Raw genomic sequence first — 22,748 nt, forward strand, 5'->3', positions numbered from 1 at the left:
GGTGGGGGTGGAGGGGTGGGTAAAAAGAACCAAACCACTTTACCTTAAAAAGCATCATGGGATCAGAAAGCTGTTCCAGGGAGCAAACAAAATCTTGAACTACTCCTCCTCTGTCCAACTTATCCTTGATCCTTTAAAAAAATAAAAAATAGTGCACCACAATGCAACAGGAACTACCATCACCACCTAGCCTGCAGATAAGCAATGATCCAGACTGTCTGTTATATTCAAGAAGCTGGCAAAATAACCTAGGTAGGACTCCCCCTCAGAATTCTCTCATGGGCTGTAAGACTGTCCTTGCCACATGGCTCTCAATTTTTTAATTAAGTGTCCAACTGTGAAAATAGGACCTTGCTGGGGGAGCGGAAAGCATACTCGCAACAGAAATGGGCACTAACTAGACTATACATTCTGTCACAACAGTTATTCAAGGGTGGCCGTTTGTGAAGCACAAGACTTTATCCTCTTATTTTAAGTGAAGACATTCAGAAAACGTATCAGAGATTTAAAAAATGGCAAAAGGACACCTAAAATTGTATTAGTGGTTGTACAGCACTGTGTGATCCAAGTTGACTTATACCTGGGGATTAACTCCAGTTTTATTGCAGGGCAAAATGGGCAAGGAAGACCTTGTAGAGGAAGGTGCATGTTCCCCACTGAATAAATAAAGACGACAACAAAGAGCTGTCATTCCCCAAAAGATAATGTGCATCCATTTCACTGAAGTCTGATAGAAGCATCTATTCCATTTAAATATCTTGGTATTACAATGACTCCAAATGTCCAAGCTAGCTTCATCTTCATCTTTGATGGGTACTGACTCTCACCGCTGTGCAGTTTACTACAGTAAGAGCCTAATCATGTACTGGATTTCCCTTCAGCCTCAGTAGAGTAGGAGAAGGAAAAAGAAACTTTGACTACCACAGAATTACCAGTAGAAAGGACTGGCCTCTCTGCGCTCTTCTTGATTTCTCTGAAAAAATTCCCACAGCCTAGGGACTATATGTACTCAACACTTCAGAAAGTATTAATGCCACCAACCTGGGTATGGCTAATACTAAGGGAGCTTATATATTGGTTTTTCCTGTGCCTTCAAATGGGAGCACAGTGTGCATGGGACTATCCCCTCATGTTTCTCATGCCCCCTAAATAAAACAGTTTCATTAGGAAAAAAATAAATCTCTCCACTCCTGAATAAAAATCATACAAAAGAGTGACTCTGTAAATTCACCTTTCTACAAACTCCTTGTTCTTACAACCAGTTGCAGTATCTTTGAAACAGTAACTTTCACTGCTGATCATGAAAGGGTAGATGATTGCCTGGGGATAGGTATTTGCAATCTCTTCAACAGTGTGTTGCACGGCTACTGCTTCATCCTTGTCAAGTAGTGCCATCATCTGGCTAATCCAACCGATGAACTGCCAACAGGGAACCGAAGAAAGCTGCAAAAACACAAGAACTGCCTTCAACTTTCGTCCTCCTTGAAAACACTAAATGTAGCAAATGCAAACAGAACTGCTCTGTGGCCCAGCCTGGCAGGCAGAAACACGTGAATAGGAAACAGAGGATGTCAACTAGCTTGCGTAAAACACTCCCCAGTAAAGCAGATTTTATTATTATTACTACTACTACCACCACCATGAACTACTGCTGCTTAATAGGTTTTCCTTTACAAAGATTTGATCAAGAGAAGGCTTTATACTCAAACTTGTGGCTTTTCTGCCTGGATCCAATATAATAATTTTTAATCATCAGATTCAAACAACTCAAAAATTTGAAGAGATATTCAAATACCATTGGGTTGAAGTCTTTATTTGAGTTAAAAAAAGCCAGGAAGAAGACCACTGGAAGTCCCACCACAGTTTTGTCATTCCCTCAACTTTAAAGAGGTTTGGACTTGCTGACAGGTATTAATTTCAGTAAAGCATTCCCCACCAATATACTTCATGCTCACCTCACTCCAAAAGCTGTATTACTTTTGAAAAGAGTGCTAGAATATATTTTCTTGCGACAGAAAGAGACCAGACTCTGACTCCTTTCCTCCTGTCTCATCCCTTCCTAGTTTTCTAACAGAGTTTAAGATCAGACTGCCAGTATTTATCTCATAGAAAGAGAGAGGACAAAGAGGTGAGGTCTGTGAACTGGATCAGGCATCAGGTTTTGTTTGAACCATCAGAGTTTCACTGCGGCCACACCTTGTGCACCGTAGCCATTTTGGCTATGTTCTCAGTTTCTTGGGATAACTAAACCATGTTTCTGTCTCTCTTGAGTTCTTCCCCTGACAGGGCCTGGCACTCTCAGAGCACCAGCGTGGGCAGGTCGAGGCAGGAACAGGCATGAGTCACAGAGGACTTCTCTGTCCCACCACGGTATCCTGCTGTGGAATGGCAATGGAGGGACAGGTTGTGGAAGGGAGGAAGAAGCTGTAGTAACCTCTCAAGTGAAGCAGGACAGGGAAAAGTGGGAGAAGCGGAAAATGAGCCTGGAAAAGCTGTTGGCTTCCTGCATACAGGAAACTCAGACTACAGAAATAAGATGTGTTCCTCACCCTAATCCTACACACCTTTATCAGCCCACTTAAATTGTTCAGAACGAAGAAAAAACATAATATATTTTTTTTTCAGCAGCTCTCAAACTAATAGTTGGAAACAGAATAATGATAAAAAAACTTTTAAGAAAAAAGTTTCTGTCCATATGAATTAGGCTCAGCAAGTTAGAGAAAAGACAAGGAACAATGACAGGAAAAAATTTATCTGATTTACCTGAAGCAAAACTTACCAGTCTAACCTCTCTGTCCATCCAACCTCCACCCCACCTTTTAAATTCGATTTATAGTAACATTTGCTGCCAGGAAAATGGAAGCAACTAACCTCTCGTGTCACTAGACCCAATGTCTCTGCTGGATATCTTTCAATTATTTGCAGCAGTCTAGGAAATCTCAGCCTGGCTTCTCTGGAATTCAGTTTTAAAGCTTTTATCATTTTATCCACCACAATAGCTGGGAATAACTGCAGATCTGCAGTGTTAATTTCTGCCAAGAGACATTAAACAAGAATTATCAGAAACAGCATCACTTGTTCCACGTCTTTGATCATCTGGAACATTCATCTTTACAATTCAGTATTTTCTTCCCCATGTATTTTGTATTTTACTTTGTTCTCCTGCCCATCTGTTTGAACTGCACACATCAGCAACACATGTAGTTGGGGACTGTAAGGATTAGCTTTATCAGGAAGCTGCATCACTGCCGGTATCTTGCCTGCGTTAAACACAGCACTGCTGTGGTCTGGAAAGGAACAAGGGAAGCATCTGCTGGATATGATACCTATCTCACAAGAGAGAAGGAGACTACGAGTGATTCACTAGTACCAAAGCTAGCAGTAGCAGTGGGGGAAAGAAAAGCCACATAAACATTGTTGAACTGGAGGACAGACTGTTCCATTTAAATTCAAGCTGTGTTGCTCAGAGAGATATCCTGGGTATCACAGAAGCTCAAGTATCACAGATAAATCCACCTCACATGCTTAGGAGAAATCTTGACTAACCAAGCAAGCCTTCTTCTTCCCTACGCAGATGCTGGTCACAGAAACCAACCAAAGTCATATACGCATCGATAACTCCCACCACATCTACATGTTCCATGGAGTGGGACTGCACCTCCTCTTCAGACTTCCTTGCAGCACTGCTGAAACACTGAAAAGCCTTCTTGTTCAGACCTGCCAACACCTGAAATCCAACCATAAGAGGAAAAAGAGACATCTTAGCTCGTAGCATTCAACAATTCTTTCTGAAACTGGAGCTTGGTTGCAAGTCTTGAGCAGATAAAACTTTAACTGTATTGGATGCTTTGAGCAGCTGATACAAAGGGGAAAATAAAAAAAAAGGACGTTATTTCTAGCCGTGATTTCCAGAATTTTAGTTTTCAGAATTTTCAATGGAAAAACATAAAACACACTTTTAACGTAAATTACGTCTCTGGAAATGTTATGTGGACTTTTTATAACTGCAAAAAAAGTTAATGTTACTGGAGTTTCTGCAGTTAACAGAAAACACAACTAAAAATGCTATTTTTCTCCTATTAAGACATATCTGCAACATCTGCATTACAGCTGTACTTAGAACTCATGTTAAAAAAACATGCATCAAACTATTTCAAATCTGGTGTTGTTATCCCTATTACAAACATAGTCATTTTGATCATACATTTCTAATGCAGCTTGTACAATGAAGGGCTTGACAATTTCCTTTACAATGGAATGTTTATAAATCAAGTATATATATTCTCATACTGCCAACAAGTTTACCAACCTCAGACACTGCAGCCATTGTAGTTATTAAGGAAAATACAGAGCTGCTGCAGGACAAGTTGGAACAACTGGAAAATATTTTTAATTTCAGGTAGGTAGAGGGTAACTATCAGGGTCAGAATATTGCTTAATACTAAGCTAAAAAAAGGCTAAGATCTTTAATCTTATAGAAATATCTGGTATCCCAGTCTGACTCAGACACAGAAGAGCTTTTAAAGTCACCCTTTAGATTTCCTTAAGAAGAATGCTCTTAATAATTAGCCAATAAATGAAGCTTAAGCTTTTGCTCAAGTTTCTACACATCTGAAAATTTACAATCTTTCTTTGCAGGAATCGCTTCTTTACCTGCTTTTCTTTAACAATCACAAAAACACAAATTAAGAAAAAAATGTTGCTCTTTAATACTGATATGGTTCATATCTAAGGGTCTTCATGGTGGCTTTGTGAATGAATAGAAAGAAGACAGCAGTGGTACTTCAAATTCTTAATTTGTTAGACAAGAAGTCAGTGCCACAGCATCTGGGACAATTGACAACATATACTATTTTGGATGAAGCACGGTCTGTCACTGTATTCTTCAAATGTGCGCCTCCCAAAAAAAAGCAAAGATGACCTGTGCAGGGTATCTTAAAAGACCCCTCTCCTCAATATCACTAAACTAATGTAGATAAAGTAAGTATATCAGTATCACTATGAGTATTATGATATCTCTTTATCAAATAGGATAGTTTGATAGCATGAAAAAGCTTAGAAGCACCCAGCAGAAATAAAGGCATTCTTTGAGAATCATGTTTCCAAGCTTTGTCTTGCCACCGTGCATGTGAGTGCTATGAATATGCCTTTCCCCTCCACACAAAATGCAGGAACATAGAAACACAAGAATACTCTCCCAGTTAAAAAGGCTACAGTGGTGCAGAACTCCAGGAGAGCAAAAACCAGACAAAACAGCAACCACAGTGGGTTGTTGTTTATTTTGTTTCAGGTTTTTTTCCCCCCTTCCCCTAGCTGGTGTTCCTGGACAAATCACTGCTAACAGCACAAGGGTTTCACATTCTTTATATCTATCCATATACATCACCATGTACTGAAGTAGTGATTACAATACTGAAATACCTAAAAGCTTTCCCCCTCTTATTTACCTTTTCAGGACTCTCAAGACTTTCTCCTGATAGTACTGATATTTTTGCAGCTTTTTCTTCCTCAATTTGCTCAAGGCATCTTGGATCCTGACTAAAAGCATTGGCCATGATGCGGTATGTAGTACCCAGAAGAAGATTCTGGTTTCGGAGGGCCGTTATCTTCTTGCTAGGACAGTCAGATTCTGTTGGAATTCAAAAACAAAGTCAGTAATTTGACAAGAAAGTACCTTTGTATAATAAACAAAGTGAAGCAAAGAGAAGGCTGTTACCAAGCAGGGAGATGGTTTTCAACACAGAAAGCATGCGTTCAGGACAACTCTGTTTCCGGCTGCAGCTATGTGAAAAGCGGCAATAGGCACAATTCCACCTCACCAGCCAGTCCTCCCTTGATTTGGCTTCCTTGTGTAGGTCTTTCAGAAGCTTCTTGGCAACTGAGAAGCTGTTCTGTATTCAGATTAAGACAGAATTTTCAGAAAATATAACTGAAGAGGAAACAAAACCTTCCTGCAACCAGATTAATGGATGAGAGGATTAAGGTAACACAAGTAAAGCTAAGCAAGATGAAGACAGGTCCACTGCTCGTTGGGTCTCATATTAAAAAACAAATCTGTGCTAATGAAGAAATTTGAAAAGAAAAAGAGAAGAACAGACATTTGACAAATGGAAGAAATTAAAATAATTCTACCTGCATGATTAAATAGGCATTAATTGTTCTGCAGTACAAACACATATGGGAAACATAACTTGGTTTATAACAACATTAAGGAAACCACTTATGTTTGTGTTTTGAAGTAAAGTTTCATGTAAGTAACACTGAAGGAAACCTTATTTTTCATTTAGTCCTTTAAGAGTGTATAGCCTACACAGCACTAACGTTATATAGGTCATTAAGTGATTAAAATAAACTCTGTCCCTGATTGCAGATTTCTGCAGCATTTCAGAAGATGAGGGGACCTCGACTTAAATATTATTAGTCTTAAGCGTGAAACACTAAAGGCCAATTATCAAAGACAGTTACGTTTCAGTTAGTTTAACAGTCAGATCCAAAACAAAATTTCTAAGTCACTTAGGTTAATTAACACTTCTATAAAGAACTAAAGCTAACAGCATTAATGAAAACTGTAAAAAACCATAACTGTAAAAAACATAACCATAAACTGTTTCATCATTGCTGATTGAAGTAAATTATATTGATTCAATTTGAATTTTATTTGGGTGGGGTTTTTTGTACAGATTATTTGTAAATTAGAAAGCATAATGTTTTATTGCAATCATCCCTTTCATTAAAGGCTGAAGCATTTCAGATATTCTAAAGGGCAGGTAAATAACGTGTCAGAAACCATCTGCAGATCAGAGGCCTTCAGGCACATTTCCAGTAATGATAAATTATCATAAACTTTTGTAATTATCATTTATCCATTTGTTTTTCTTCTCTGTAGAATTTACTTTCCTGAGTTTTCAATATGTCCTGAACAGTAAGGTCAAAAGCAGACAAGGTCTGCTCTAACAAAAAGGGTGCCCAAGACCACCTAAGAGGCTTTTCCAGCTGTAGTTTCTATATATTTTCTCACAAAACTGAAAGCTATCAGACAGTACAGTCACCTGTTTCCTGGCACTTTCTATCATTTTCATTTTCATGTCGAATTTGCAGCTTTTAATCATTGAGTACATGTCTTCATCCTGTTGATCCACTTCCATTTGGTCACCAGCACCATATTCCTCATCCACCTCCATACTATCATTGGCCTGATCACAGAGAAGTTTCTCCTGCAGTTTGTCAAGAAAGAAACACCTGCACAATGACAACAGGAGTACAAATCATTCTGATATGCATGCAAGGGAATGAACATTCAAAAGTGTTGTTCTACCTGACAGTAAACAAAGCTTAGAAATAATGGCAAGCTACGGCAATCACCCTTAACAAGGGCTAAACATAGTCCTCAAAATCTGGGAAGTCACAACCAGGGACAGGTTGACCCTGAGAGCCTTCTAGGATCTTGAATCAATGAGATTAAGTATTAGAAAATGTCCATAACAGAGTAGGATTTTTAGTTGGTTTGTTCCTTTAAAATCAAAGCTACAACCTCAAAGTTCACCAAGACAGCTTGCATTCCAACTTGACAGAAGTGCAAACAGCAGTCTTGCTTATATTGTGTAAGTGCCAGGCTATATTTTATGTCAACTTGCGATTCAAATATATATGACACAAACACATGTCGACATCGGAATTTGTGCTGCAGAAAATACCAGCGACCATATCCAACATTTGAAAAGGAAATGCTATTAATCAATGCTAAATCTTTTTCATCCTACAACCAGTCCTATATAATTTAATAGCATCTCTCATTATGTAGACTGTTGTTCAATGCAGGGGAAAGCATTGCAGTCTGGAGTAGGGCTTGGCGCTGAATAAAGGCGCATCCTTTGTCACTAATTTAAGATGAGATAAAGGTTTTTTTAAAAGCACATAAAAATGTTCAAGACACTGACAAGAAATAAATGTTTTGGGACTTTGTAAAGGAGTAAGCTATACTATGTATTCTGCCTAATATTTAATTGCCATAAGGTCTTCCACACCCATGCTTTCCTGGCACCTGGAGGAAATAAAATAAATTACACAGCACAGTGGGTATCAGCAGAACTGTTGAAGAAGTTGTCCCCCGGGAAAAGGGAAAGAACCTAGATTTGCATGCGAAGAACGCATTGGGATGAAGACGGATACCATGGGGAGGACAGACAACTTTCAAATTCAAAAAAAGCATTCCAGCTTCTTTGGAGCTAATCCAAAGGAGTCTCCAGAGGGCTTTTGCTCTTTCTAGCAACAGTTGCAGAGCAAAAGTCTCCAATTACAGCCCTGGTCATTACCTTTCCTATAAACACATGAAGCACTGATAGTGAGAGGGCTGGGCTTATTTTGTACACTCCCTAACTTTGGAACTACCTACAAAGTATTTTCATTCATAACAGACTGGCCTTTCGGGTGGTGTTTCATTGCGCTAAATGCAGCTGGTCTACTCAATTACAAGCAGAGGTGTTTAAGGGCTGCTGAAGTGGGCTAGCTGGTACAGTGCATGTAGTCACTTATGCAAGAAAATGCCTAAACCAACAGTTATGTTTTCATATCTAAATGCAGTTTATTCCCTGTCCATTTCTCAACCGCCTTTGTTTCTCACAACAGGTTAAGTAACACAAAAACACAGTTATACTGATAAAGCTATTACAATGGAATTAAAAAAATAAAAAAAGTCACACAGTGGATGAACAACCCCCTCACATGAAAACAAGCAGCATTAGAGAAAGCACCTCTCAGAACTCTACAGGCAGACAGAATTAAAGCTAACCCAAAAATGTAATTTTACCGATTTGTAATGACATCATCCCAGATGTTCATAGGATCCATTTTAGCATCTGGATATCTGCTTGTCCAAATTCTGAGAAGTCTCTTAAGGGAAGCCTGTGAAGCTAAGTTACCTAAAAGCCAATTAAGAATACTTTGAATCCATCTAAATCGAAACAGCATGAAAAAGGCCTAAACCAAACATAGTTCAATATTCAAACCACAAAACTGCAATAAAACAACCCATGTGCATTTCTGGGCTTGCATTAAATACACTATTTAGTGATCACATTGCTGAAGCACAGGAGTCTCAGCAAGGACATCAGTGTCAACTGTCACTGGGAATCACCCCTGGGTAGGTACTTGTCCATAGAGGAATATGCTGTGCTGGAATAGAGTTGAACAGTTAACTAAATGTAATATATAATTTGGTTTATGTGCACAAATTTGTATTGCATGCCTACCTCAGTAGCCATAAACTATATACCACATCCATCTTTTAACTCTGCTAACCACTATTTGGTACCAAAAGTGAGTCCCTCTCAATTAAAAAAAACAAACAACTTAGTTTAAAACTATTACTCACTTAAAACTATTACTTACTTAATTTATCACAAGAGCTAGGCTAATAAAACTCTGCAGTAGCACACAGAAGTATCTTCAAGTCTGTCTCACACAACTGCAATAGTTCTTACTGTCAAGAAGACAGTAAGAAGTAATTCCAGACCTATATTCCTTCAAACAGGAGTTCAGTCCTCTAAGTGTGGAAACTGAAATTCAAAGTTCAGGAAACCATAATTATTTAAAACAATGAAAGGAAAATCACTTAATTAAAAAATAAATCTTTACTTCTCTTGGTCATAAAATTGATGAAATCTTGTGTATCTGTCAAAGCTTGTACAGACTGCAGCTTAGTCATTCGACTTTGATATAACAAAGTATCAATGCTGGAATAGCTCTGAAAAGAAAGGGAGAAAATGGAAGGTTTCTTATACAGAATTTACAACACGGTTCTATTAAGTGCTCTACAAACTATTTATGTGATGCTGCTACATATTATGCTCTACAACCCAACATTCTACAAGTAATTTAATAACTTGTAATCTCAAAGCAACTCTGCTTTGGACAAGTATAGAGGCATATTCTAGCTGTAGTTCCTATCGTAGGTTTTAGAATAGTTCTGCAGTCTAATCAAAACTTGATAACAGATCGAAGTTGTAACCTCTCAATGTAATGGTCTCTTTTCGAGTTTATTCTAGGGACAGGAGGCTTCAGAAAAGATGAAATAAATAAATCTGCTATTAGTCTGTACAAGCAATTTGAAAAATTTTTAATAGGTGAAATCAGAACTACAAAACAAATTTAAAACGGAAGGCACTCCAGTGGCGGGTTCAACTCCCATCATTTCAAGCAGTGAATTCACAAGAAGTTTTGCCATGACTGGAAAGCACCTAGATTTCATTCTATTTGGGCAAGTGTTTCTCTCAAGAGTATAATCTAACAGCAGTAAAAAGTTTCATTGTTCCATGAGTTTATACAGAAAAATCTTAGAGATAGCAGAGACTGTTACCTGCATGAAGATTTGCATGCCATTGCTTATGTAATATTTGGCTCTGTCATAATCATCTTGCAGGATGTAAAGGAGACCAAGCTCTTGGCTGTAATGCATTTCTATAATTGCCTTCTTCTGTTCTGTCTTCATTGCCTCATCAATAAAAGTTAGCAAAGTCTGGTCATTTTCCCCACTGAGCAGTAACTTCAACTTACTGCGAATTATATAGGGCAGATACACCTCCTACAAGATGAAAATATCGTCTTTATTTCCAGGAACGGAATCTTAGATTATAATTTTTTTGTTATCAGTAGCAGATTGAATACAATTTTTTAAAATGGTTTTCTTAGATGTTTTAACTTTAGACAAATTTAAATTTGCTAACAAATCACAGCAGCCTTTTCTGATAGGCTCAGGAAATTGCTATCAAATTCTACCAGTTTCAGAACCAGTGGTTTGGTAAATCTTGATGATGATGATAAAGCTGGTCCTATATGATCAGCCATAGACTCAAGGTAAAAATTAAACATAATAAAACCAGCAGAAGTAATTGTTTCAATTATTTTATATATGAGAGTCTCTGCTAATTTCCATTTTAAAAGCAATCCAAATAATGCAATTGATTTCCACCTGTGATCAAATTACTGTGGGATGGACATCCCTGCAGAGACAAAAACAGTGCAGTACCAACAAAATTATTTCTAAAAACCTGGAAAAATGGATCATTCCACGTTTTGCTTAGGTCTGGAGGTTTTCCACTATCAATATTAATGGTAGCACAATACTCCAGAGACTTCCACTCTGTGAGGTGGTCATAGCATTCCAGAGATGCAAGTTCCCAGAAATCCTTCTCTGCTTCTGTTGGCTCTCCATCTTGCCAGTCTTCTTTAGAGAGTGCCTAGGGAATGAATTTGAGGGGGAGTAAGGCTCTCAGCTGGAATCTGACACTAGTTTCAACTCTAAGTCACCAGGAACTTAACAATTCATGCTCTCATAAAAATATCTATCCATTTACCAGAACATGACAGCAACATTAAATGCAGAAAAAAAAAAAAAATCAAGCTTTTCAGTATTTATATATAAATTCATTTCAGGTAGGCATCTCTGCATCTTTAAAGAGCAAAGATTTTAAAAGAAGGTTAAAGAGATCCTTCTTCATTTTTACCCACTGTAACGCAGATTTTCTTTGCCAGGAACACATGCAGTTTGCTCTCCTGGAGTGGCAGTTTGCCTACGGTGTTTTACTTGTCTGCCTAGGTGATTGCAGCTGTGAAGCTTTGTAACAAAAACTAAAAAGTATCATGCTTACTGCTCTGCTGTGATTGCTCATCTGTTCCCACGTCTTTACAGACTGAACCATCAATCAAACAAAACACAAGAACATTTTAAACAATATGCTGCTTCTCAAATTATTCAATTTTGGCTTATTAGTTTTAAGTCATGAGAGATTTATGAAACAAAAAAAATCTTGTTGTCATTTTACCTCATCATAATACTTAGCTGCTTCAGAATAATCACTCCTTGCCTCTGCCAACAATGCTTTCTGCGTGATTTCCTTAGTCCCAATCTTACCACTGAAAATACCACGAAGGACATCATAATCCCCAAGAGATCGGTAGAGCCTAGTAAAATTGAAATGGGAAATCATTTAATCACTTGAACAGAGGTGTATCAATGCAAACATAAGCTATTTAAAAAATAAGTCAATAAGCAGTAACAGGAAAAAACCAAAGAAAAAATTGTATTTTTTTTCTAGAATATCATAAATACATATTTAACTAGATTAACTTAATCTTGTAGCATAATACCTAAACCGTGGAAACTCCTGCAGCTGAAAAGTTATGAACAAGATGCTTTTCACAGTCTGACAGCATCATCAGGGTGCATAGCTGTTAGGTCTAGCTACTGTAACTGAAAGATAGTCATTAAGACCAAGAAATTAAAAGTGTATCTAATTCTAAAAGGGGGAAAGACATAAGCCATAAAGGTGGAGTTCTTCACAAGGCACAAATAAATGTGAGTAAATTGTCTCAAACAAGAATTTACTTAGCAAGTTCAATCCATCTGATCACATCTGGGGGAAGCTCTCTCCTCCCACGCATCCGCTTGGTTGGGGGCTCCTCCACAGGAGACAGAGCCATGAGGGCGTGCTCCAGAAGAAGGATGCCCACTGGCTGCTGTAAACTTGCAAGGCAGCTGGTGCTCACGTTAGCTGAATCCAGTTCCAGTAGCTCTCTGTGCTGGTAACTCATTTCCTAAGAAATAAAACAACAGGTGTCTGCTTTGTCTAAAACTATACTGATGGTTACCTTTTATAGATCACCTACTTGGTATCCCTTTTCCTACAGTGCAAGCTTTGAAAATAAGTCCTTAATTGTCCACAAGTTCCCAACTCTGAGAAAAGTGGGATCTTTTCCTTCTGTGCTGTTGCTCCTTGGACTAAGAACAGCAGAGAAAAACCTCTCCCTTCAGAGAGAGGGTTATTTGAAGGGAGGGTTATTCTCTCCCTTCAGGGGAAAGGTGTATGGAGACATTCACAGTCTCAACCTTTCCTTCTGTCTGTTGGCAGTGGCGTGCTTGCTACATGACAGCCGTGTTTCACTTAACCTACTGAGCGGTACATTTGCCATAAGCCAAAGGCACGATTAACCATGATGCCTTCTCTGAGCTGGAGGCTCTCTCACCACACACTTACCCAATTTTAGCGTACCACAGCTTCCTGTTAGACTCATTTAGTCCTGTACTCATCTAGTCCTGCTTGGTTTAAAGACACAACAACATTTCTAGCAGGTCTTTATCCTATTTAACATCAGTCCAACTACAGAAAAACCTCTTTTCAGGAACATTCTTGTTTACCTGAAGGTTTATTTTACGTACTTAAATAATTATCCCAAATACAGATAAATATATAAAGAAAGTAACAGATATGTTTATTAAAGCCAAGTGGTTTGTTTGGTTTTTTTTTTCCCCACTTAAGAACCTAAAGGAAAGTTGCAATAATATCTTAACCAAACAGGAAGAAGAAAAACCTGCAACATGGAAGAGGGATAATATAACTTTCATTACAAGAAACAGCACAGAGTTTTAGGACAAAAGTTAAAGTTTGATTTTTGCAACACAGTATGTCGAAGAATACTAAGTGAAAAATAAATCATTCTTTAGAAATTGCAAACAGGAGACTGTGAGAACAACCAAGCTACACTTCTCTGATAAATGGCAAACATCACAAAAACTGCAGAATAGGCATCTGGCATAAGCAAACATTACACAGCTTGTAATGACTCTCACACCAATAAATTTGTACTCACTAAAAAAAGAGAAAAAGAACAGCTTCCTGTAGCTTCTCAAGTGGAGAAGCTTGTCCACTTTCTTGAGCTTCTCAACCAGGTGGATCTCAATGAGGAGATTCACCTGCTATTCAGGCAATTTCAACTAGTGGTTTCTACCAAAGATGCACGTGTATCCCATACACTTTTATGTATGGGCACACCTTCCTTGACTGCTAACTTTTAGGGGTTATATCAGGGATGTGGTGCCAGCTGCAGTCTCAAAACTTAGAATAGTCTTGCTAATGTAAGATCAAAAGCCTTTTCTCAGCCACGGCTAAGAAAAAGTATAAGAACTGTGCAAATATAACAGTACTTCCAGAGAATGAATACCCTCCCAAACTCACAATTCACATTGTCCCACAACAAAGGGGAGCTTTCCATTTAGTGCCTCTCAGTGACTGATCACTTATCTTCTGAAATCAGTGGGAATGTTCCTTGCTCTGTATGCAATGCATTCTGTCTTTATTTGCACCACATGTTCAAAGATTAGGATGAATGGCATCCAACCTAGTCTGACAGATAAAATATTTATAAGGCAATTTCATGGTCTTCAGAAGCCAGGTATCTCTATGGAGTCTATTTAAACTTTTGTCACGGGTTTAACTTCTTAGTATTTCAGCTGGTTTTTAATCTGTCCTGAAAGCCAATGCTAGAGCATCACAGTCAATTTTAAGATTATACTTGTAGATAAAAACAGCTTTTTATCGCCAAGTTACTCTCCTGATGGGACTTGAACCTGTAGAAGAATAAAGTCAAGCAACCAGAAGGAAATGGCAGTGAAATATGAAGCCTTTCTGAAACAAGTCAGTATTTATCATTCTGTTGGTATACAGGAAACAGAAGCTGTATTTCCAAATTGCCAAGCCACCAGGACAGCCTCTGTGAGGCAAATGACAGCCTCAGCATTCTGTCCCTCTTGCTCTTCATCTCCTAGCTCTCTCAGCTGATCAATATGAACTCTGTTCCCTGTTGAGGACAAGACTTTCTCTCACTATTTTGCAGGATGCTCAAATACTCAGGCTGAGGCTTGCCTTCATGCTGCTGTTCTGTTATTGAATGGGGATGGCAATGAGATGCTCTTATCGTTCTTACAAAGTCTGTATATTTGACTAATTTTAACTTATCTATGTTCTGAGACTTCATTTCATATGTATTCAGGAAAATAGTAGACTAACATAACAGTGTTATGAATAGAGTCTAACAGACAGCATAACTCAACACAAATAATAATATCAAGACAGAGAACCAACAAATGCAATGTCAAGAGGGAATATTAACAGATAGCTATTGTGAGATGCTGGCTTGAAAAATACCGAGACAGCCCAGAAAAATCCCAATAACATTTGACCTCTCATGCAGCTGCACAGGAAAAAAGTAAACAAGATATTACATTTTTTTCAGATGTGTAAATACAAGTTCTAGGAAGCAAAGTTTGTCACTGTGTAAAAACCTAGTCCAAACTAGACATTTCTCCTGTATTACAAATGACACCTAGTGTCACAGAGCCTTTAACTTTCATAACAGAAAGAAGAAACCATTATTTTGAGAGCTACAAATCAGATGCAACATTATGATCAACACAGCTGACAAGAAACATTAAATACAGCGACAGTGACTATGTTACAGGTGCTTGGACAGGTTTTATCTTCCTGAAAACTGGAGCAAAAGATGAAGTTTGTAATCTATTCCAGACCAGTATATTCCCATAGCAGAAAGGCTTGTGTTTCCTTTCCAGTGAAACGGCTGTGGTGCACCCACCCACCCGTCAGTGGAAGGGAGTCCTTCCTTCATTACTGAAAGTCCCCAGACAACTACTTCAGGGCACTAATTTGAAAAAATAAATAAGAGTTGCTAACAACAAACAGTCTGACAGCTACTGATATCCTCAAGACATCAAAGTATTCCTCAGTAAGCACTTCCCAGAAACAAGAAGATAAGCACATGACACCCACATAACCCTTTCAATTGTTCTTGTGGCTTTAATTTAAAATCAAGTCTCTTCTTGTTACTGATGCAATTAAAACATTAAAAGGTGACTCAAACTCTACAGATCAGAAATCATAGAAACTCCGAAAAATAAGTCACTTGAAACACCCACTTGGTTAACAATTCTCTTTCCACCTCTGTCTAAAATTCAGTAACAGTATTTAACCTTCACCACCACTGGGTTTGTCACATAGACATTATATTCAGTTACTTTCATGCCATATAGCAGGATTTACCTGGATGCACCCAATGAATGGCGGGAAGTAAGACAGGCTCGTACTCAAGAAATTATTGAAGTCATTCAGCAGCTTCTGGATGATGTCTTTTTTCTCAGAAGGAGTTTTAGACTTTTCTACCTCATGCAAAATTCCACCAAACAAACTGCTGAAAAGCTGCTTGGCAAATGTTGGGTCTTTCTGTAAATTACAACAAAAGCAAATAAAGGCCAGTGAATTTTGCTGTGACACATTAAACTAATAAATAAAATTAGGAGATACGACCCACCCTATACCTAATCCCTGTGTGGACACTCTTTGGGAGTGGAATAATTAGTCTGACAATGCATCATGCCTATAACAGGAATTACTGTCCTATCTAGAGCCAAATCCCATCTTAACTCTTCTACATAAAGAAATTCCAAGGCGATGTAGGTTTCAGGCCAGAGCGTTGGTGGAGAGGATGGAATTTACCACTTTCACATATTCACAATTGTCACTACAGGAACCAGACAACCAACAGCATCTTATGGACACCACTGCCAGTGAAGACAATTTCAGGAAAAAAACAGTAGATATCAATGTGTGAGGAGACCTGGACCTAACACTGAGGGAGCCAACAGACAGATTGTCTGCACAGAGAGACAGTCCCATGTAAGATTTAAAGGTGTTTTTTCAACTCAGAAACACATTTGTATGTGTAACATAACCCTATGCATCCTGGTCTACCATGGGACTGGAGTTTGGTCTAACTCTTGATCTAATGCTATTCAGATAACTCATGACTGTGCTACTTCCTCCCTTTTACACAGAGATAAGGGACCATCAAAAGAAGTTAAATACAAAGGTAATCAGGAACACTGACTTCCCAAACACTGTAAAATGGGATAGGCTCAGCCTACAGTTTCTATCGCTCTCGGGTAGGACAAAGATTATTGGATCAGCTTTACTGAGTAGTCTGAGTCCAGCTGTAGACACAATAACTTCATTTGTACTTTCACAGCTCTACTATAGCCATATAAAAGAACAAAAATGGCTGTTTTGTTGCTGTACAATGAGATGTACTTCACAATAATGTCTGTAAAGACCACCACCATCTGTTTCTCAAGCAGAGGAACCCAGAGGCAATAGACAACAGCTGATGTCTCAGGTCCTCAGTGTTCAACTCAACTGCTCAGATGAGGCAAGCTATGGGCATCTTCTCTCATCACTGCACCAGCCCAGGGGTAGAAGAAACACTCCCTGAAAACAGACTCTTTAAATACATGTCACAGTGGTTGACTACAAAACAATACATCAATTTTGAAAGCAGTTGCCCAACCACACATCATTAAAACATCACAAACGACCACTGAAAAGGAGACAGACCTGGGCAAGGCCCTGCAGAGGGGCAATGAGACTGCAGTATTCAATCTGGATGTCGGGAAGGTCTCCTACTCGGTAACTTCTGTACAAAGTAACCTGGGCATCATACTTCATCTTCAGCTCAGATTTCATCTCCTGAAATGCATTGCTCATGTTGAAAAAATAATAAATCATATTACTTAGAAAGAGCTGTATCTAGGCAAGACAAAATAAGCAAGAGCATTTCTGAAGTGTTTTATATTCTTTTGCCATGCTTATTAAACAAATACATTTTTTATGAAGCTGTAATATTATTAAACCCAAAATTGTCTTAGTAAATTGAAAACTCTCAAGTCTTGTTCATAGACTTACTTCAGCCATTAAATTTAATATTAATGCCTTGTATTTCCTGCTTCCATACAGGTATTATTTAAGTCACTTTTAAAGAGAATGTTTATGACTTTACAGCTAGTGAGCTGCTATGGTTTAATAAGTCACTGGCTGGCAGCTGAGCCACCATAGTGCATTATGTGATGATTTTCAGCCTTGTCCAGGTGCAAAGTAAAAGCAGGTTATTAAAGCTGATGTGTTTTATTTCACACAGTGGGATGGGAGGGGAAGGAAGAAAGATGAACCTGGTAGAACTGATTCCTAATAAACCTTAAACCAAACAGTAATAAAGCTGTTGTAAACTGCAATTGTTTAATGGCTGCCCTGCCTTTTGCTGAGGCTTAAAGGAATATCTTTAAATTGGACAAGAGCTACTACTAGATACAGACAAAACCCATCTTTTCTTCTGCCTTGCTTCCTTTTCATAGCACTGATATGCCATAAGGAAATCAGCAGTAAGTTTAAAGGCTGAGATTTTATTTTTAACTACTGCCATTACCAGTTAAACTAGCAGACAATGTGTGGATATATACATTGGTAGAATGGAAGAGAGAAATATAAAGAAAGCTTGAAGATTTTTTTTTCTCTTCCGTAAACCCTTCATAATTTTGCTGTTTGAGCCCGTTTTTCTTCCACACAACTTCAAAGAGATTATTTTTAAAAAATCAGGACTTTGCTAAAGCTACTTCCAAATACTTTCTTCCTCAGGACCTACTTTTTCCTGTTTTGCCTCATCAGGTATGGTATTAACACAAGCCACTGATTTCTCTGTGTGTTTATCTGCAACAAATCTCTTGAAAAGTTTAAGGTGTCCTAACAGCATTCATGGTCTTCTCTGGTCTTTTATTATGGAATATCACAGGGTTTTTTGTTGGTGGTATTTTGGACTGTCATACAGAATGCATTTACAGGTTCTCTCTTGCAGGGTGGGAGGAAATGGTAGCTTTATCCTGCCAGTAAATATAAATTGGCTAAAATAGGTGTTTGAGTGGTTCTTCCAGGCATAAGCTCTGTTTACACAGTTGTCTGCAGCTGCAAAGAATTATAAGAGTTTTTCAAACTGGTAGCTCTAAAACCAGAGTTCCTTTGCTCTTGGTCTAACTGCTATCATTTTTGGACAATAATGTATGTTATTTTTAGTAACATGAACCTCTGAAAAACTGTTACAGAGATTAAAAATACTTAAACTTATTGTAAGTACATAACACAACCAAGAAACCCACATAGTACTAAGTTTCTGGCCTTCATAAACACTCGGCAAATTATTATTACTGACATTCCTTCAGGTTAAAAGTATGCAACAGTTCTGGTTAGTCCACCAGCTGTATCAATCACATTTTTGAGTTCACCTTCAGACACTGGATAATATTCTCCAACTATTTTTGCAGAGTACTGTAGCTTCAAGGCTCCTAGTTTCCAGGATGACAATCGTAAAGAGCTTCTCATAGCTGTTAGGGTCTCCATCACATAAAATCACTTCATACGCACTAAGTGGTAGACTGGAAGTGTTATCGTCCAGCTCTTACGTGCTTTAAGCACATAAATAGCATGACTTCCAAACAAAACCTTCTAAAGCTTTTAACGTAGCAACCAGTATCTTACACCTACGCTTTCTTCACAGTTACTTCTAGAGATAAAGTGCAAGACTGCAAATGGCATTTGGGACTTAAGGTTTTAGACCTATTTGGATTGACAAACCTTTTCTCTTTTCTGTTCAGCCACACCTTTTCTAGCATAAATCAGACTGATCTTCTCTTGGTCCTTCAAGAAACGTCTCCGCAGTCTTAGAATTTCTGCTCGTTCTTCTATACCTAGAGAGCACATGATCATGTCCACAGCCTTTCCTTTCTCAAGCAAACTTCAGATTTAAGGCAAGAGTATCATATAATAATAAACACCATCTTTGTATTTGCTAGCTTACCAGCTAGTCTCCTAAGTTTCATATCCAACAAGTCAATGCAAGGCATTTCAACAAAACAGCAAATTAAAACAAATTAAGTTGTCAAGAGTCAAACTACCTGTACTGGGAAAGCACCAAAATTAACAAACAAATTTGCCCCATACATCAGATTTCTTTTAAGCTCTCCAAGACAAGTATGGCATTTGAACCATATTCCATAAAGTATATAGCTTCCAACATAAAAGAGGTACTAAATATATTCAAAGAATGGGTAGTAGTAATATAATACTGTATTTTACAGAACTGTTGCTGGATCAACTTCTGCTCAGGATAGTCACAGAGAAAGGCCACTTTACAGACTGCTCACTTCAGTCCATTCCCTAGGAAAGAAGAGTGAGCAAAAAAAATCCCATACCACTGTAACTAGTATTTTCCTGGTAGAAGACCAAGGACTGACTGGAAGGTAGGCTGAACTCTCTCTTTCTGTAGTTCAGCATGGTCGATTCAAAACTGCCCTGAAACATCTCTCAAGTATTGAACAGGTCAATCTTTAGAGTTCTCTGCCTGAACTCCTATTCCCAGTCATTCCTCTAGTCAAAATTTTAATGACAAGGTAGGCAAAGGTGAAATGGGGAGAAGGAGCCTAAGCCATTCCAGAAAAGTACTGATATTTTTCAGTTATTGACTGGGTAGATGAAGAAACATTCTCAGAAAATAGTAGTTCTAATGCCAGATTTGAATTTGTTGCAGATCATGTCAACACAGCTGAAATGGTTTGAGAAAAATATGTTTAAAGAGATCTCTTCTTTAATGAGATAAGCAGTTTAAATTTAATTTAATTTAAATTTTAAAATTTAAAACTGAAGGGACAGAGCTGTCTGACATTCATGCTACGAACACCTTAAGGAGAGGTAGGAATGCAAAGATCATACTAGCTGGTTACTTATACAGTCAGTTCTTTCATCTTAGCAACACATAGTTTTGCAATTCCTAGCACAATTCTAGCTTTTTGCCACATGTTATGTACCACCACACATTCCTGGAAACAAGATCTCTCAAGGTCAGCCTCAATTGGAATGTCTCAAAGATAACGGACTGCCAGCCTACTAACTGACAAAGAAAAACGTAATGTTTATACAGAAACTACATCATGAGGCTTACAGACCTTTAGCTTTGCTGTCCACTTCATCTCCAGGCAAACCCAACCTTTTTTTCCCAAAATCTGGTCCCACTGGTTTAAAGGTTGCTTGTTTAAATGTTTCACTCCGTTTGTTAACCAAGAGCATGGATGAAGACAAGGATTCAGAAGATGAAGGAACTGTATACTCTGCCAATGTGTCAATGCTACTTCCAGTTAGCCAATTAAAAGAACTTTTACCACCTGTAAAAAAAAAAAAAAACAAAAATTGAAAAGATCTGTAACACATTCACGTACAAATCAAGTGAAAACATTTAAGAAGCAGACCATTTTCCTCTCCCAAAAACACAATTCCCAGTGTCCTGGGGCAGAACAGATTTCAAGCTGTGCAGTAAGAAACAAACTTCTTTTACATTAGGCAGAACATAAAATACATGAGATTAATAAAAATGTGTCTGGATGTTCTTTCTCATAATTAAATTAAAAAAGACCCTTAAAAACAAAATTTTAAATGTATCTACACTTTTACATTAAAAATTCACCCACAACAGAAAGGAAGATAATAAATAATAAGAAAATAAGAAAATTTCAGAAGAGTTTGGACGCACTGGCATGCTGCGTAGGTGTAAATTCATACTGCCGTTGGGTAGCCCTCACTCGACCACCAAGTGACCCAGAAGCAGAGAGGGATCTTTCTTGTGATAAATTCCTGTGGATATTCTGAGAAGCCTGAGTCTCCACAAACATAGGTGTGAGCACAGTACTTCGATAACGCCAGCTGGAATCAATTACAAAGTCCTAGGAACACAAAAAGATTTTAATAAGAATAATAAGGATCGAGGCTTTTTGCCTTCCTTCCTTGAGAAGCAGAAACTGAAGTACAGAATTTAAAATATAATCCCAGGTACATGGGCAGAACTTGACTAGAAAAATAAACAAACTCCAAACATATAAATGTAACCTACAGCTCAGCAAAAAAGCTCATTAATTAGGACTGGTTAGCTGAGGACTGATTTACAGCTCTTGAATCAGTATTCCTGTTTCTTCACAATTTTTCTCCAGCATATGGTGCTTTTCTCCAGTATCCCCTTTTTGGGGTATTTCAGTACTCTACACATCAGTTATACTTAGATTTAGCAAAAATAATTATATATTCCTTCTGTTTTGAAAACAAAGCAAAATTATTACCCCTGTGAAATCAAACTTCTGATATTGTGCATAAGCCATGACTTGCAGCTGTTAAACTACAGAGTACAAAAAGCACTTTCAAAAATCTCCTTCACTATGACATTCTTGTTCACGTGGTAACTACATTAAGGAATGGACTTTGCCACGTGGTTGCACACAGGATAACACATTACAATTCACCTGAAATTTGCATTCAGACAGCGGATGTTCAAATATTTTTCTGGAATAATCCGGGCTCTTGCTGGTCATTTCAAGCAGAAAGTTTGTGATTAGACTCAAGTACTGTGTTTCAATCTTGGTGGAATATAAAGAATTTAACAGTGACAGCATGCGATCAAGAATATTTGTTGGTAACCTTGTCTCATGACTCCAAAAATTCCTAACAATTAATCTGTAAAGGAAGGGAATAAAATTATTCTTGGTTATCTGCAAACAGAAAACATAACACTATAAAAATCTCAAGTTAAAAAAAAAACAACCAAAAAAACCCTAAAAACCACAATAAGATTATAGTCTTCAACTAACCCTGTCATGCCATAGACCTTCCACTGAATTACACCGAATTCCTCATTCATTGGCCATGCATTTGACTGATACTAAAGTTTTACTCTGAAAAAAGTATTTCTACTGTGTTGTTTTCCTCCTGAGAGGTGCTAGGGGTGGAAAAGCACAGCGATCTCCTATTCTATCTTTTGCTTCGCCAAACAAAATTTAAAATCCAACATTTAATCTATTTTTGTGTGTTTGTGTATAGTGAGGACCTTCTTGTTGTTCAAAAACTCTAGAACATGAATGCAGAATTAAGTCTAACGTACTGAAACAACACCTCCATGGCTTTGAAGTTTGTTCAATAGCTCTGTGTTTCACTTAAATTTGGTGTAACACTATGGGACACAATTTTACAAATTAACTTATCGGAAGA

General features: G+C 37.9%; 1 protein-coding gene across 1 annotated transcript in view; it reads right to left on the minus strand.

The window, feature by feature from the left end:
• Window positions 1-43: 43 nt before the first annotated feature.
• PRKDC (protein kinase, DNA-activated, catalytic polypeptide) overlaps window positions 44-22,748 on the minus strand; it is a gene marked incomplete at both ends in the record, with an annotated part of 47,294 nt that continues 24,589 nt past the window's right edge. Inside the window, 19 exons of the mRNA XM_010186723.1 lie at window positions 44-131; window positions 1,232-1,443; window positions 2,872-3,032; window positions 3,547-3,727; window positions 5,448-5,629; window positions 5,717-5,891; window positions 7,050-7,239; window positions 8,807-8,918; window positions 9,634-9,742; window positions 10,355-10,579; window positions 11,046-11,234; window positions 11,820-11,958; window positions 12,383-12,591; window positions 15,888-16,067; window positions 17,235-17,366; window positions 19,299-19,411; window positions 20,666-20,881; window positions 21,247-21,436; window positions 22,007-22,217. Coding sequence (XP_010185025.1) covers window positions 44-131; window positions 1,232-1,443; window positions 2,872-3,032; window positions 3,547-3,727; window positions 5,448-5,629; window positions 5,717-5,891; window positions 7,050-7,239; window positions 8,807-8,918; window positions 9,634-9,742; window positions 10,355-10,579; window positions 11,046-11,234; window positions 11,820-11,958; window positions 12,383-12,591; window positions 15,888-16,067; window positions 17,235-17,366; window positions 19,299-19,411; window positions 20,666-20,881; window positions 21,247-21,436; window positions 22,007-22,217 — 3,214 coding nt within the window. The remainder of the gene's footprint in view (window positions 132-1,231; window positions 1,444-2,871; window positions 3,033-3,546; window positions 3,728-5,447; window positions 5,630-5,716; window positions 5,892-7,049; window positions 7,240-8,806; window positions 8,919-9,633; window positions 9,743-10,354; window positions 10,580-11,045; window positions 11,235-11,819; window positions 11,959-12,382; window positions 12,592-15,887; window positions 16,068-17,234; window positions 17,367-19,298; window positions 19,412-20,665; window positions 20,882-21,246; window positions 21,437-22,006; window positions 22,218-22,748) is intronic.

Source organism: Mesitornis unicolor, unplaced genomic scaffold, assembly GCF_000695765.1.
Source record: "Mesitornis unicolor isolate BGI_N332 unplaced genomic scaffold, ASM69576v1 scaffold106, whole genome shotgun sequence".
Taxonomy (NCBI): Eukaryota; Metazoa; Chordata; class Aves; order Mesitornithiformes; family Mesitornithidae; genus Mesitornis; species Mesitornis unicolor.